This window comes from Phyllostomus discolor, chromosome 2 (genome assembly GCF_004126475.2).
Source record: "Phyllostomus discolor isolate MPI-MPIP mPhyDis1 chromosome 2, mPhyDis1.pri.v3, whole genome shotgun sequence".
NCBI lineage: Eukaryota > Metazoa > Chordata > Mammalia > Chiroptera > Phyllostomidae > Phyllostomus > Phyllostomus discolor.
Window position 1 is genome coordinate 40,671,849 of NC_040904.2, and position 16,606 is coordinate 40,688,454.

General features: G+C 36.5%; 1 protein-coding gene across 1 annotated transcript; it reads left to right on the plus strand.

Annotated features, from left to right (window-relative positions):
- The first annotated feature begins 8 nt into the window (after positions 1 to 8).
- NDUFB5 (NADH:ubiquinone oxidoreductase subunit B5) lies at positions 9 to 15,782 on the plus strand. The gene is made up of 6 exons (XM_028504549.2): positions 9 to 230; positions 5,145 to 5,233; positions 6,292 to 6,358; positions 7,222 to 7,283; positions 9,248 to 9,354; positions 15,548 to 15,782. Exons 1-6 carry the CDS (start codon positions 50 to 52, stop codon positions 15,666 to 15,668), a joined length of 627 nt encoding a protein of 208 aa, XP_028360350.1. The 5' UTR covers positions 9 to 49; the 3' UTR covers positions 15,669 to 15,782.
- The last annotated feature ends 824 nt before the right edge of the window (positions 15,783 to 16,606 follow it).

Genomic DNA, 16,606 nt, shown 5'->3' on the forward strand with positions numbered 1-16,606 from the left:
TTTGCCCTTACTCAACATGGCCCCCTTACGACTTTGCCCTCGCTGGTAAATGGGCCATCTAGGCTCCCGTTACTCCCCCCACTTCTTCCTAGTGCCCGTAGTAGCCATGGCGGCTATGAGCTTACTGCAGCGGGCCTCGGTCACTGCGGTGGCTGCTCTGTCTGGCCGCTGCCTTGGCCCTCGACTTGGGTTCGGGGGCTTCCTCACGCGTGGCTTTCCGAAGACTATTGGTGGGTGCTGGCTTTGGGAGAACGCGCTCTCAGGGGAAGCGGGGTGAGATAGAGGACTTCCCGGGTGACCTTGGTGGGATTCGGAGGGAGACGGGAGAAATTGTGGGCTTGGGTTTGAGATGAGGGATGAAGGACGTGCTATGTGAGGAGATTGAGGGTTTTCCTGGAGTAATCGGGTCCATTGCGTTTAAATTGTTGGCATTTGTGAAGCACTCAGTCATTCAGCCATCCTAATTGGTGCTAATTTGCGGATGAAGCTGAGATCGGAAAGGCACAGAACTGAGACCCATGTCTCGGGTATCAGGTGGTTTGTACTTTACCCTGAACCAGGTTCTAATCCCGCAACGTGAGAAGTTATGTTTTTAAGGTGCCCACCGATGCTCAGTAGTTTGTAGGTAGGCGGACGGGCTCATGATAGGGACTTGCTGGAAATGATGGAAAGTAATTCAGATTTCAGGAATTTGAACCTGTTACAAAACTACTTTGCTAACACTCCTTGATTTAAAAAAAAGAAAAAACCCTAAGCCATTTCTCACGACAGTTATCTTCCTCTTTAAACACTAGCTAGGTTAGTATTTCATCTTTCCTAGCTGGAAATAAAGTAAGGTAAAAATCACCCCCGCCCCCCGCCCCGTTTCCCATTCTTGGCGTCCTGGAAGGACGGTTACTGGTAATCTTCCCTTTGCACTGGGAGCAGGAAAGGATGTAATAGCAGTACTGGGTGTTATTGTGTTTCAGCCAAGTACCTGCTTTCAAAGGTATTTTGCATGTGAACCCTTATCTGTCACTGTGCAATGAAAGGTTTTAATTTATTATATTATTGTTTATTTCTGCGTCTACCAGAATGTGAGTTCCAGCACAGTAGAGAACCTTATCTTGTTTTGTTTCCTCTGGAGTTAGATTGCCTGGGTTCAAATCCTGCTCCAAAGTTTAATAGCTGTGTAGCCTTGGGTCATCAAATCGTGGAAGGCACTTAATTGCTTGAAACCTGGTTTTTTTTTTCCATCTCTAAAAAAAAGGTGTTTATTACAAGTGTGCTTACTCTGTTGACAGGGAAATACAAGAAAACAAATCTTTTTCCTATTGATCAGAATTTAGAACCCTGAAATATGTCTCTGCGTAATTTTGTGTATTTCTAGAATACATTTCATTTTGAAATGATCGTGTTTCATAGGAACTGTAAAATAAAAGGAGGGATGATAATTTTAACCAACTTTATAAGGTAGTTGTGTAGTGACTAGCATTAGCCTTTCACATGGCCCTGTGGCTACATCTTTCCCAAACATGTAGTACTGTCATGTTATCTTTATTTACCCATGGTGAAACCTTCCTCAGACAACAAGCAAATTAAAGTATTTTCTCTATTTTGTATTAAAGGTCAAATGGCAAGAGATTCAGGAAATGAACTTAAATTTTTCCCTTAGCTGCAGTGAACTTGAATGTTGAAGACTGATGTGCATATTTTTTTTCTTTTAAGTGTGCATATTTTGGTTTAAAAAAACAGAATAGTATTAAAATTATTGTGTAATCAAGTGGTGTGGAGTTAATTCAGACATGGAAGATGGGGCATTTTAACTGGATTCTGAGGTAGTTTTAACAGATGTAAGCAGAAAAGTAACACGTGTATTTTCTGGTATGTCTGAATATGGGTCTCTTAGGAAATGTAGCTGTTGAGATATAATATGGCTAAAAAAAGGAAGTTGGAAAATAGAGAGATGTGGATTAGAGCATAAGGAATATAGCAGGTAACATACTAGCTATGTATGGGCCCAGGTGGGTGCTGGAAGCATCGGGGGACCACTCTGTAAAGTACATGATTTTCTGGCCACCATGCTCTATATCTGAAACTAATGGTATTGAACATAGACTATAATAGAGAAAATAAAGTAATTTTTAAAAGGGAAGTTGGGACTAAATTGGTGAGGGGAGGGAATTGAATATAAAGCAGAAGTATCTAAACTGTTTTGTAGTCAGCAGAGAGTATTTTAGCAGAAGAGCAACATCAGTATTGCGTTTTAGGAAGATGCTTCTGAATACTCGATGGCTTCTACAAGCTGTTCATTACTGAAGCCATTGCGGTAAAGAGAGCATATAAAGAAATGGAAGTCTGAGTCTTAAAATCAAGAGGCCTTGACAGCTCGTGAGTGAGGGGTAGGGGCAAGGAAGGTGAAGGAGATTTTTAATCTGGCTAATTGAGTTGGTGGTACCATTAACTGGGAATAGTCTGAGAGTGAGGAAAAGGAAATGACCTATTTTTGATTATTGTCTTAGAAACATGAAAAAGTCCTGCAGTGTCTTATCTGATTCTCACAAAGACCGCAGTTGTCAAAAACATGAACTTTCCCGAGCTTATTTGCATTAAAAATTTTGTTATTGGAACCTAGTTATACATAATTAATGAATATTTGAAAAATTCCCTACTTTGTAAAGTGGCAGAAGATGCCTGTTTTCATGGCAGGGGGTCTGGGTTGCACAGGTCCTGGCAGTCACCTGTGTGTAAGTAGTGCTCACCGTAATATTTTTTAATTGTAAGCACATGGCCCTAATACATGAAGAAGTCAAAGGCTCAGAATATTTGGAAATAGTTTAGTGCTATGCAATATACTTTAGAACAGTTAATGGTAATGAGTTTTCTGGCACATTTAATGTCATGAATAATTGTTTCATAGGATAATTATATGTAAAACAAGCAGTTCATATTAATAACTGCAATTAATATTGCTAAAATGCAGCTTGACTAGTCTTCCATAGTTTTTTCTTTGTTACATTCTCCATGTCTATTTTTAGTGTCGTTCCTAATCAGTTTTCTTTAAAACCACATCAAGTTTAATTTTTGTCTTTCTCTGTGTGTGGCAAACATGCACATATGTATCTGATTGAAAGGGGAAATTGGAAGAATACTTTCTCTTCTGAGTAGATTTACTTTCAGGGACTAGGGGGAGATGTCCTCCCAACATTTAATTTACTTAGGAAATATAAATTCAACAGTCTTTACAGAGCGCCTACCATGTGGCAGACACTAAAGGGCACTGGAGATGTAATACTGAATAAGACAGTTCCTGACCTGATGGACTTGAATAATTACACTTAGTGCTCATTGTTCTAAAAGAAATGCAGGTACACCTCAGAGATACTGTGGGTTCAATTCCAGACCACTGCTGTAAAGTGAGTATCTCAGTAAAGCAAGTCGTAATCTCTTCACTGGAGGATCTGTGAGTACAAAAGCACAGTGAAACGAGGAATGCCTGTAATCAGGTGGTATTAAGGAGAGTAAGTGGCAGGCCAGCTTTGGATAATGTAGTCAGAGAAGACCCCTTTGAATAGATATGACATTTAACTTGGCCTTGAAAGATATGTGGAGGCAGCCATTCAAAGATCCTGGGGGAAAGCTTCCAGGCAAAGGGGAAAAATAAGTCCAAAAAGAGTTCTTGAAATTAGAGGGAAGCCATTGAGATTGCTGAGTTGGTATGGTATACCTTCTTATTGCAAGATAGGCCATGTATTCAGATTCTTTGAGGAAAAGGATGTTTGAAATCCTCTAGGCCAATCCTCTGTAGTATGCTAATCCTTGTTAACATCCCCTTATTGATATTTGAATCCAATCATGGTACTATCTTATGTAGAGTTGGGGGATTAGTCCAGTTTTATTTTCAGCCACTGAAATTGTTAGAAACTTCTTCCTTGTATTAAGCTCTAAATAATAAATTCCTCTTTTACACATTGATCCTTTCCTTCAGTTCTTTCACACACAGTTCTTCCTTTCAGCTCAACACAGAATAGTGTATGCCCTTTGTCCTGGGACAGCTCTCCAGCCCCTTAAAGACTCTCATCTGGTCTCTAACCAGACTTCTGTTTTGTAGACCAGTCAGCTTCAGTTCTTTCCTTTCAGTATCTCAGTTTCCTTATGGTTTTCCATCCAGGTTGCATAAGTAGGGGCATGCCCCAGGTTGTCCCTCTAAAACTTTGCAGTCTGGGACAGACACACTAATGGAGATTCAGGGGTGGGGAGGGGCTCCTCCTGTTTTGACCTTGTACTTCTAATACATCAGATTAAGATAAAATTACCTGGCTTTTTTTTTTTTTTGTAACCCCAGTATACCAATGGTTCTTACTTTAAGTTTGTGAGCCACTAAACCTTTGGAGGGGGATGCAGGCAGAACTTCCCACTTGTATTTAACCAGTTTAGATTCAGCCTTTTGTAAATGTGTATGAAAACTTTTGGGGGACCCCATTTCATCATCAGTGTAGTAGCTTCTCTTGTAGCAGTAACTGTGTCTCGCCAGGAGTACCATCTTGTAGGCCATTCAAGAAACCTTGATGCCTCAAGGCTATGGAGTTGACTCTTTTGCAGGTTATTGCATTAAGTAATAGGTACTTGTTGGGTGTAATCACTCAATTACCCATTTCGAATTCATTGAACATGCTTCTCCTCTCAGCTTATAATGTGCTTTTCCTTACAACGCCCCCCAATGCCACCGCCAGCCCCCTATGCTCACACCATCTATCTATTGTGTAGCAAGTTCTAGTGTTTATTGCCTCATATGGAATGGCATAATTTAAATGTATTTCCTTTGCAGCATTAGCAAATATTTATTGTAGAGGGTAAACAAAGCAGCCACCAAGAGTTTCTGACCTTCCTACCTGTTGAAACAAATTCAAACAATTATCTAGATATTTCTTTAACACTGAATAAACATGAAGAAAGGTATAGTTTAGAACAGTGCATCAATTCCTGTTTAAAGATACACTATCTGTCATACTTAAAGAAGCATGCATTTTTTATCTTAATTCATATTAAACATTATGTATATACATTTTCTTATAATCTGACTTTATCTCTGAAAAGAACAGTATACCAATATGAAACTTGTATAAAACTTGTATACCGATTTAAAACTTGTGTAATATTTCCAGCTCCTGTGAGACACAGTGGAGACCATGGGAAAAGACTGTTTGTTATCAAACCTTCTAGATTCTATGACAGGCGGTTTTTGAATTTACTGGTGAGTTAAAAATTTTGTTGAACCGAACTCTTAATGTAAATAGGAAGAACATTCTTGCCTATTTTAAAAACGTCTTTCATTTTGTAAATTCACATTTGTTTTCTCTAGAGACACTGAAATGGGCAATAAAGTCTGATTTGTTACTGGATTTCTTTTTAAGTTAGTTAAGTTTTTTTCTTGAAAAAATGATTTATGCTTATTGGAAGTAAAAATTGAGCCATTGCTTTCATCTTAGATTATGGGGTTTTGAAAAATAATCTGTGTTCCCCGAATTTTGGAAACATTTACTTGGTGATAATTATTCGTATTACTAAAATATTCTTTAAGTTACCAAAGAACTAATTAAAGTGTTTCTTTAAATAAGGAACTCCATTATGAGATAGGATATTTTTATTTCTGTGTTGTTCAGGAACATTGATTCAGAGGGTGAAGCAGGATATTGACTGTACATTATTAATTCAAAATTCTGTAACAGAAAGTAGGGGCTCAGAGGATGGAAGATTATCCGGACTCTGCCAGTGTTCCTAAGCATTGAGCATGGGCTGCCCCCTAGGCCTTCTCTTGCTCAAGGGGATCCCTTTATGTCCCCTTGATTGAGCTCCCACTTTTCTTGTCATGACCAACTCAGACTTTATATGGTGGTTAAAATCACCCGGATGTGTTTATACTTCTTTTTTATTGATTTTATTGGGGTGACATTGGTTAATAAAATTATATAGGTTTCAGGTATATAATTCTGTATACATTCTTCTTGTTAATACAAAATTTTCTAACTTTCATTACATTGCTTTAACCAAAAAATGAAAAAATCACTTAAATATATTGTGTTATACTTACACAATTAATCATTGCTTCTTTCATTTTTTGGTGTTATATTTAGGCATCTAAAAACTAGGGCAAAATAAAATCAGAGAAGTAAGTCACTTGATATTGCATGTCCAGTTTGGAAAGTTTATTTTATAAGAAATATAAGGAAATCATCTAATAAGAATAATTTTAGGGTGGGGAAAGAGAGTTCGGAAATGGTTATGTGAAAACTTTTTTTTAAATCTTAACAGAAATTCTACATTATGTTGACTGGGATTCCAGTGGTAATTGGCATAACCCTGGTGAATGTGTTCATTGGTAAGTCCCTCCCACCTGACCAAATAGGTAAATTTTAAAAATCTATGTCCATTAATAAAAAAAGAAATTATGGATAAGTAAAAGCTCTTTAAATAATAAAATATACATAAGCATGGGCATTTATTTTAAAATAATAAAATCTTAACCCATAACCATACACAATATATTTTTTAAGTATATTGGTTTTCTTCCAAAAGCTTTAGGTCATCAGTTCTCTAGCAGCCACATAAAAGATTTCCAAAAGCCTTGTCTTCATTCCGCAAAGCCAGCTTGGACAAGACAATGAGGGAAATAGAGATAGGTAGAAGAGAGGCTGAGGGATGACAGACTGTTTTTATCTATCTTAGAACACATAAAATTATTATCTTCTTTAAAAAAAGGAATTGTGTAATTCCTTTTTTTGTGTAAAAGGAATTGTGTAATTCCTTGGAATTGTGTAATTCCAAGGGAATTGTGTGACAGTAAACATTAGATTTTTATGGGAAATTCTACTGAAAGGGCTTCTTTTTCTTTCCCAAAGTACTTCTAACATCTTGAATCCCAAAATGATTTGTCTAGTTAGTATAAAGAGAACCAGAAGGAATAATATATCTTTTATTATATCTTGTTATACTATATAAAAACAATGAGAAACTCACATAATTCTACAGAAAATGCCTTACATATAGAAGACATCTAAAATATATCTAATGAATGAAATTGTCAGCCAGATTGAAGCGAATTTAAAATATTAGATATCTTTGTTAGCACAAATAAAAGGTCACTTTAAAACCACAAGAAGTTGGTTTCTCGCCTGAATAGTGAAGATTTAATATTATACACTACTGATGCTGAAGTTGAACATCACTGTTTTCTCTTGTTAGGTGAAGCTGAGTTAGCAGAAATTCCAGAAGGCTATGTACCAGAACACTGGGAATATTACAAGGTTGGTACATGTCACCAGAAGTTACTTTCTGTTAGGTGTCTTATCACTGTACTTTTAATGTCTTAATTCAGCAATTAAGATACAGTTTTATATTCAGTTTTGATATCAATTAGATGAATACATTCTGTACTCACTTTCTATAAGTAACTTTTTTTTGGTAATTTTCTGCATTGTTTTATTATTTTAAGCTTTATGGGGTTTTTAGGTCTTATTTATTTTTTAGAGAGAGAGGAAGGAAGGGAGGGAGGGAGAAAGGAAGGAAGGAAGGAAGGGAGAGAAACATCAGTATGTGAGAGAAACATCAGCCATTTGCCTCTCGCATGCCCCAAACTGGGGACCTGGCCCACAACCCAGGCGTGTGCCCCAACCAGGAACCAAACTGGCAACCTTTCAGTTGGCAAGCTGGCATCACCCTACTGAGCTACACTAGCCAGGGCACTTTATGGTTTTTTTTAAAGGACAACTGCAGTGTTCCTCAAACTAGCAGAATAACAGTCACAACTTATCCCAGACTCGATGCCACAGGAAAGATTTTTAACAGTACTCATACTAGCTGTCATTTATTGAGCACCTGTTGTGAAGCAGGCACGGTGGTGTTTTGCAAATATCTCATTCCTTGTAAAAGGTACTATTACCATTCCCACTTTAGAGATGAGGAAACTTGAAGCTTAAAAGAGAATAAGTGCTTTGTTCGAGAGTAGGGCCACTTTTTGAACCGAGGTAGTTTTAGCTGTAGAGCCTACACTGTTAATTAGTCATTTTATCATACTGTCACTACTAATAAAACTCAAAATTAATTCTATTACTTAGCTTTACAAGTGTTATGATAAGTGGCTTTATTAGAGTACAAGTTTTGTCCAGAAAAAGTCCAGCCATTGTTACATAACAAGAATGGTTTGCACGACATCAGTGTAACCTGGCAGCCAAGGAGAGTGGACTGGAATGCACATTTGTGAACAATGACCATTTCACTGTACCAGTCAGTGGCCGCAGTAGACACTGTTAAGTGAGCATGTGTACTGTGTGGCCCTTGTATTCAAAATGACTGAGCAAGTAGATAGAGCTTTGAATCTGCATCAAATTTTGCATTAAGCTTGAGCATTCCTCCAAGGAAACTATTAGGATGATTCAGAAGGCCACAGCTATGGGCAACTGATGATTGGCAGCTTCATCACAAAAAAACACCCATTCATGCATCATGTCTCATGCAGAGTTTTTTGGTGAAACATCAAATCACCCAGGTGACTCAGTCCCCCTTTAGCCCAGACTTGGCGCCCTGTGACTTCTGGCTTTTCCCAAAACTAAAATCACTTTTGAAAAGGAAGAGATAACAGACCATTGATGAGACTCAGGAAAAGACGATGGGGGAGCTAATGGCAATTGGGAGAAGTGTGTGGGGTCCCAAGGTGCCTACTTTGAAGGGGACTGAGGCATCATTGTCCAATGTACAGTGTTTCTTATAACTTGTACCATCTTCAATAAATGTCTCTCTTTTTCATATTACATGGCTGGATACCTTCTGGACAGACCTCATATATCCTGTTTTATTATCTGAATAAATTATATTTAGGGAAGAAGTACTTCATTATTAAATCTTAAAATAAGCCATACTTTTAGTTTATCTTTTCCTAAATGGTAGAAAGAGCTCCAGGTTTTTAATTACTAGGTCCTGGTTTTGGCTCCCAAATCGGACACTTTACTCAGCACAGATTTTGGAGTCAGATAGACTGGTTTGAATTCAGATGTGTCACTTAGTAACTTTATACTTTTGTGCAATTTGCTCATCCATAAAATAGGGACAACAATAGTGTCTACCTAATGGGTTAAAATTATTTAAAATAGGTATAAAGTAGTTGGCACATAACAAGTGTTATGGTTTACCTGAGCTTGTCATTTTAAAGAATAATAAGATGGAAAAGCAAAATATATTCAGAAACTAATTTTACACAAATTTTCTCTTGTAGCATCCTATATCAAGATGGATTGCCCGAACTTTCTATGATAGTCCTGAAAAGAATTACGAACGAACAATGGCTATCCTTCAGATTGAAGCTGAGAAGGCTGACTTACGGTAAAAATAAAAGGGGGGGCAATGGGTAAGGGAAGAAAATCCTTTACTGTGGTCAGTAAAACTATTTCAACACTACGTATGTAGGCTGCTCTATGTAAAAGAATGAAGATGAGCAAGAATTAGCCTGTTTAGAGTGGAGAGTATGAGCTGGAGACCAGGAAACAAGTAGGAGATCATATCTGTCAGATTAAAAGTAGTTTTTTAAAAAAAATTCTGTTAAGAGCAAGGCAGTCTTCTCCCATCTCCCCTGCCCAGTCTTTTCCTCCTGTACCCAGTCTGTCCTTCTAGGTGACCACTGTTTAATGACTTCTTACGTATGTTCCTAGAAAAAATTATATACGTTAAAAAATATATTTTACATATTAAAAAATACATTAACATAATAGAATCCTCTTATAAACACTGTTCTGCACTTTGTCTTCATTTCACTTACATCTATCTTGGTGATATTTCTGTAACAGTATATAGCTCATTCTTTTTAATGGCTGCATCATTTATTTCACTGGGTGGGTGTCCCTTACTTTTTTAAACAGTCTCCTATTGTCAGTACTTAGGTCCTTTCCAAATTTTTTTTAAAAGAGTTTTATTTATTTATTTGTAGAGCACAGGGAAGGGAAGGAGAAAGAGTGGGAAAAAAACCTTAGTGTGTGGTTACCTCTCACACGCCCCCCTGCTGGTGACCTGGCCCGCCACCCAGACGCTTTGGTTCACAGGCCAGCACTTAATCCACTGAGACACAATAGCCAGGGCTTTTTTAGAATTTTTTTATATAATACAAAGTGCTATGGTGAATATCTCCTATGTATATTTTTGCATATTTATTCAATTTATCTGGATATAAATTTCTAGCATTGGTATTGATAAGCCAAATGTTACATGTTTTTAATTTTAGATGTGTATTGCTAAACTCTTTAAAAAAGTTGTACCAGTTGTCTTTTCTGTCATCAGGACATGATAATTTCTGTTTCCCATACATTTCCCAGTAATGAAATTTATCAAACATTTTTTTGATTACAAGTTGAAAAATGTTATCTCATCATTTCAGTTTGTAGGGTTGAGTATTTTTTCACATATCTATTGGGTGTTTGTATTTCCTTTTCTATATAATGCCCATTTTTCTGCTCATCTGTATATTAAGTTAATTTTTATTTTTCTTGCAGGTATGTATTACTGGCTTGTTACTTGTCTTTTGACAGTGTAGAACGTTTTGCAACATGGAAATGTTTTATGTGTCAGATAACAAAAGTTAGTAGTAGCTAATATGTTTTGAACAGTGCTATATAACATTGTTTTAATTACTTTATATGTATTTACTCATTTAATTATTGTCAGTTTTGTCAGCCTTTTTCTCTAGCTTCTGGGATTTTGTGTTAGGCATAGGTCTCTGATAGTAGCTAAATAAGTAATTATATAAGTCCAAAATTATGTTTTTAATGGTTACTTATGTTTCCTTTTGCTGCTTTTAAATTTGATCCTATCTGAGATTTATTTTGGTGTTTGGAATGAGGTTTACATACAATCAAATGTACACACTAAGTTCAGCAAGTTTTATATATTTATTTTTTAATTGTATTTTTTTCCATTACCAGTTATCTGCCTTATGCCCAGTGGCACCCCCACACAGCCCCCTGGGTCACCACACTGTTGTCCCTGTCCCATGAGCTCTTTTTTTCTATTTTGCTAGGTCCCTCAGCTCCCCCAACCTTCCTCTAGAGCTGTCATCTGCTCTCCATTGATGAGTTCAACTCTATTTTGCTTGTTAGTTCAGTTTGTTCATTAGATTCCACATATGAGTGAAATCATATGGTATTTGTCTTTTCTCTGGCTTATTTCACTTCCCATAATGTTCTCCAGGTCCATCCATACTGTCACAAAGGGTAAAATTTTCTTTCTTTCTTTTTTATTTTAACAGTTGAGTAGTACTCAACTGTGTAAATGTCCCATAGTTGTTTTATCCACCCATCTACTGATGGACACTTGGGCTGCTTCCAAATCTTGGCAATTGTAAATAATGCTACAATGAACGTAGGGATGCACATGTTCTTTTGAATTAGTGTTTTGGGTTTCTTCAGATAAATTCCCAGAGTGGAATCTCTGGGTCATAAGGCAGCTTCATTTAAATTTTTTGCAGTAACTGCATACTGCTTTCACAGTGACTGCACCAGTTTGTGTTCCCAGCAGCAGGGCACGAGGGTTCCCATTTCTCCACATCCTCACCAGCACTTGTTTGTTGATTTAGTGATGGTGGCCATTCTGACAGTTGTGAGATGATATTTCATTGTGGTTTTAATTTGCATTTCTCTGATGACTAGTGACGTTGAGCATCTTTCCATATGTACATTGGCTATCTGTATGTCCTTTTTGGAGAAGTGTCTATTCAGGTCCCTTGCCCATTTATTAATTGGATTATTTGGTTTTTTGCTGTTCAGTTTTAAAAGTATCTTTGGATGTTTACCCTTTATCAGAATATGTTCTTCCATTCAATGGGTTGTCTTTTCATTTTGTTGATGGTTTCCTTTGCTGTGCAAAAAATTTTAGTTTGATATAGTCCTTTTTTATTTTTTATTTGTTTCCTTTGCTCAAGGACATATCAGAAAAAATATTACTATGAGAAATATTTGAGATTTTACTGACAGTGTTTTCTTCTAGGATGTTTATGGTTTAGAGTCTAACATGTAAGTCTTTAATCCATTTTGAATTTATTCTTGTATGTGGTATAAGAAGGTGGTGTAGTTTCTTTTTTCTTTCTTTTTTTTTTTGCACATATCTGTCTAGTTTTCCCAACACCATTTATTGAATAAACTATCTTTAGCTCAGTGTATGCTTTTGCCTTCTTTGTTAAATATTAATTGACTATAAAGGCATGATTTTATGTCTGGGCTCTCTATTCTGCTTCATTGATCTAATGTCTGTTTTTATGCCAGAACCATGCTCTTTTGATTAGTATGGCCTTATAGTTTGATATTAGGTAATGTGATTCTTCCAACTGTGTGCTTCCTTCTCAAGATTGCTGTTGCTATTCAGGGTCTTCTGTGGTTCCATATAAGTTTTTGGAATATTTTATCTAGTTCTGAGAAATAAGCCATTGGTATCTTGATAGGAATTGCATTGAATCTGTAGATTGCTTTGGGTAGTATGGACATTTTAATGATGTTAATTCTTGCTATCCATGAACTCGGAAAATCTTCCACCTTATTTGTATCTTCTTCAGTTTCTTTCTTCAGTGTCTTATAATTTTTCAAGTACAGGTCTTTTACATTCTTGGTTAAATTTACTCCTAAGTATTTTATTCTTTTTGAAGTAGTTGTGAGTGGGATTGTTTCCTTAATTTCCCTTTCTGTTAGGTCATTATTGACATATAAAAATGCAACTGATGGATATTTATTTCATATCCTGCTACTTTACTGAATTCATTTATCAGGTCTAGTAGTGTTTTTTGTTTTGTTTTTTTGGTGGAATCTTTAGGATTCTTTTTGTACAGTAACATGTCATCCGCAAATAATGACCATTTTATTTCTTCCTTTCCAATTTGGATGCCTTTTATTTCTTCTTCTTGTCTGATTGCTGTGGCTAGAACTTCCAGTACTGTGTTGAATAATAGAGGTGAAAGTGGACATCCCTGTCTTGTTCCCAATCTTAAGGGGAGTGATCGTAGTTTTTGCCCATTAAGCATGATGCTGGCTTCAGGTTTGTTATATATGGCCTTTATTACATTGAAGTATGTTCTGTCTATCCCCACTTTGCTGAGAGTTTTTATCATAATTGGATGCTGGGTTTTATCAAACGATTCTTCTGCATCTATTAATAATGCTCCTATGGTTTTTATCTTTCATTTTGTTTATGTGGTAAGTTCAGTGAATTTTTGATAGAAGCATACAGCTGTGTAACCACCACTGTCAAGGTCACTTTGATCACCAAGTGAGCCTCTTCCCTGTTCCTTCTAGTCAATCCCTCTCCCCTGCTCTTGGCCCCAGACTACCATTGATCTGCTTTCTGTTCATCCTGTTTTAATCTTAGTATATCATAAACATTGTGATGATATGTAAACATATTTAAATAAGTAAAAGAACATGATTGGCTTACTTTCTAGATGTGTGATTACACGCATATATAGTTGCCCCACAGAACTGGAATTAAGTATTTAAGAGCACAGAACAACAACGTGGCTCATACTTAGTAACACTGGACTGTTTTGAACTTCAGACATGTACCTTTGAGTTCCAATTAAAAGACCAGATCCCAGAATTTCTTAGGAATATGGAGATTCTAAACAGTTCCAAAATAAAACATAGTAAAAACAAAACCCTGACTTCTGTCCTCAAAGGAAAGTTGCCATTGTGAGCCTGCAGTATGGAGTACCTACAGTTTTTTAAAAGTATATGTTTAGGTATTTGAAAAAGTGAAGCATAAAGGAAGATATAAAATAGAAAGGAACTACCTCCCATAATTAACTCCCTCAGAGGTAACTATTATTTTTGATCCTCCAGATTTTTTAATACCTTATACATGTGTATATATGTTCTTTTTTTAATGAAATGGGAAGATGCTACACAATCAATTCTTACCTTGCTTTTTTAACCTAACAGTATGTCTGTCATCTCTTTCCTTGTTACTGTATATTGATTTTCCTGTGGTGCATAGTAGTCCATTATGTGGGTTAACCATAATTTATTTAACCAGTTCTCTTTTATGAACATTTTAATTACTTGGGTTTTAGATAATTATATTCTAAAGTGGAAAAGGAAAAGAATGGTATATAAATAAAAATAAAAGATAAATATGCTCTCTTAGATCCATAATCACAAAGGTATATAATCTTTCCTAGATGGGGTTTGTGAGCTGGTTAAGATGAATAAAGTGAATTATTAAAATGTGATACATTTTTAGTCATATGAAAAAATTGATGTGTAGTTTATAAAATGTAAAATGTTTGATGGAGAGGAACTATTTCAGGAATGTGTGGTAGTTTATACAAAGGCTTGGCTATAAAAGAGGAAATTATCTTTATAAAATAGAGATTATTCAGTTTGTAAAGAAGGATGAGGACAAGTAAGTAGATCTTAGAGTTGGAGAATGTTTTTCGTAATCCTGATTTTTCTTTCTTCTTTTCTTTACAAACATTGATTATCTGTCTGATGTTGGCCAGGCTCATTGTGATGCTGGTAGCTGGTGAATAAGATACCATTCCTGCTCTCAAGAGGTTTTCTGTCCTGATGGTGATGGACAGCCAGCACAAATAAGGGGATGTGAGCTCCTCCAAGAAGGCATCTTCATTTTTTTAATTCCTAGCACTTGACACAGCGTTTGGCCATAATAGTAGGCATTAAAGACAGGAAATGCATTACCACTATTCAAGTGAAAGTGATCTGTCCAGACAAAGAGCATGGACAGGAGAGAAATTATTGTCAATTCAAGTAATGTTTTGGTGACTAAAAACAGTATTTGCCCTGGCTGGTGTGGCTCGGTTGGAGTGTCATCCTGTGAACCAGAGGGTTAAGGGTTCAATTCCCAGTCAGGGCACATGTCTAGGTTTTGGATTCGGTTCCCAATGAGGGCAAAAGGCAGCCAATCTATATTTCTCTCTTGAATTGATGTTTCTCTCCCACTCTGTCTCCCTCCCTTCTCTCTAAAAATCAATAGGCATGTCTTTGAGTGAGGATGGGAAAAAACAAAAAATAATATTTGTTAGCTAACTAATAAACAAGATAATATAAGTAAAAAATAAATCCTAAATTCCTTGCCCATGAAATGCTCCTCTTCTCTTACAACTTTTTGCAAATGAGAGCCAAGCTCCTGGGCCAGACTGCCTAAGTGGAGCTGCCCCTGGGGAAAGTTGTCTGGGTGTTCCTGGCCTCAGATGCCCATCAGCTATCTTCTGTTTTCCAACATGTGGCAGCCAAAGCAGGACGAAATGAGTCCCACAGTGTCCCGTGTGTATGAATGAAGTAATTTGCTCTTCTGAGTATATTACACACATATACCTAAAGTGGAAATCTCGTGAAGAAACTTAAAGCAGTCCTAAATTTTGCTTGTAGGTATATATCCTTTTTATGCATACACATGGATCTACAGAGGGACACTATACTTTACATAAAACAGAAGACTCTTCGGTGTTGTTTTCTATGGTGGTAATTCATTTAAATTTGTAATTGGAAATGTTAGAATCACATTATTGCTGTTTCATTTGTTACAGGTTAAAGGAGCTGGAAGTACGAAGATTAATGCGCGCGAGAGGTGATGGTCCCTGGTTTCAATATCCAACCATTGACAAGGGGCTTATTGATTATTCTCCAAAAGCAGAACCTGACAACTAATTTTTTATGTCTAGTAAATGCAAAGTATATTCTCTCTATGGGAAAATAAAGTAATAAATATAGTCTGTATTTTTGCTCAGAGTAATGAATAAAAGATCCTCTTCCATTGCTGTATGTCTCAGTGTTGGTTCAGAGTAAGGCTGTGTGTGTGTGTGTGTGTGTGTGTGTGTGTGTGAGAGAGAGAGAGAGAGATTTTAATTTTTTTCAGCTTTGTGAGTTATAATTGACAAAACTTTTAAGATACCTAATGTGAACATTGTGATGATTTCATATATGTATACATTGTGAGTGGCAGATTAAGGCTTTTGATTTGGGAGTTTCAGCTTCCTCTTTTAAGAAGGTTTAAAATTAAAAGGCCCTGGCTCGTGTGGCTCAGTGGGTTGAATGTTGGCCTATGAACCGAAGCATTGCTGGTTCAATTCCCAGTCAGGGCACATGCTTGGACAGTAGGCCTGGTCTCCAGTCAGGGGGTGTGCAAGAGGCAACAGATCGATGTATCTCTTGCACACCAATGTTTTGCTCTGTCTCTCTCCCTCCTTTTCCTTCTCTAAAAATAAATAAAGTAAATTTTTTAGAACACTTGGAGAAATAAGAATGTGTGGACTCCTTAAAGGTGTAACTTTGAAAGGTTAATGTTGTCTGATAAATGGAAGAGAAATCTGAGCACGTTTAGTATCAGGAAGCACAGCATATGCACATGTCTATGTTGTAGACACTTGGATTATTCAGGGGCAGCTCAGAGTTCTAAATTGTAGAAATACTGAACCAACTATATAAAACATTAACACCTGAAATAAACATTTTCAGTGAACAAATCTCAAAGTTTGTTTTCATGGTTTTTAGCCATCTATTATTCTTTTTAAATACACATTTTTCTTAAATGCAACCTCTAAGATTCTTTAGTCCTTTGCAAACACTGGAGAAGTTATTCCAAAAGG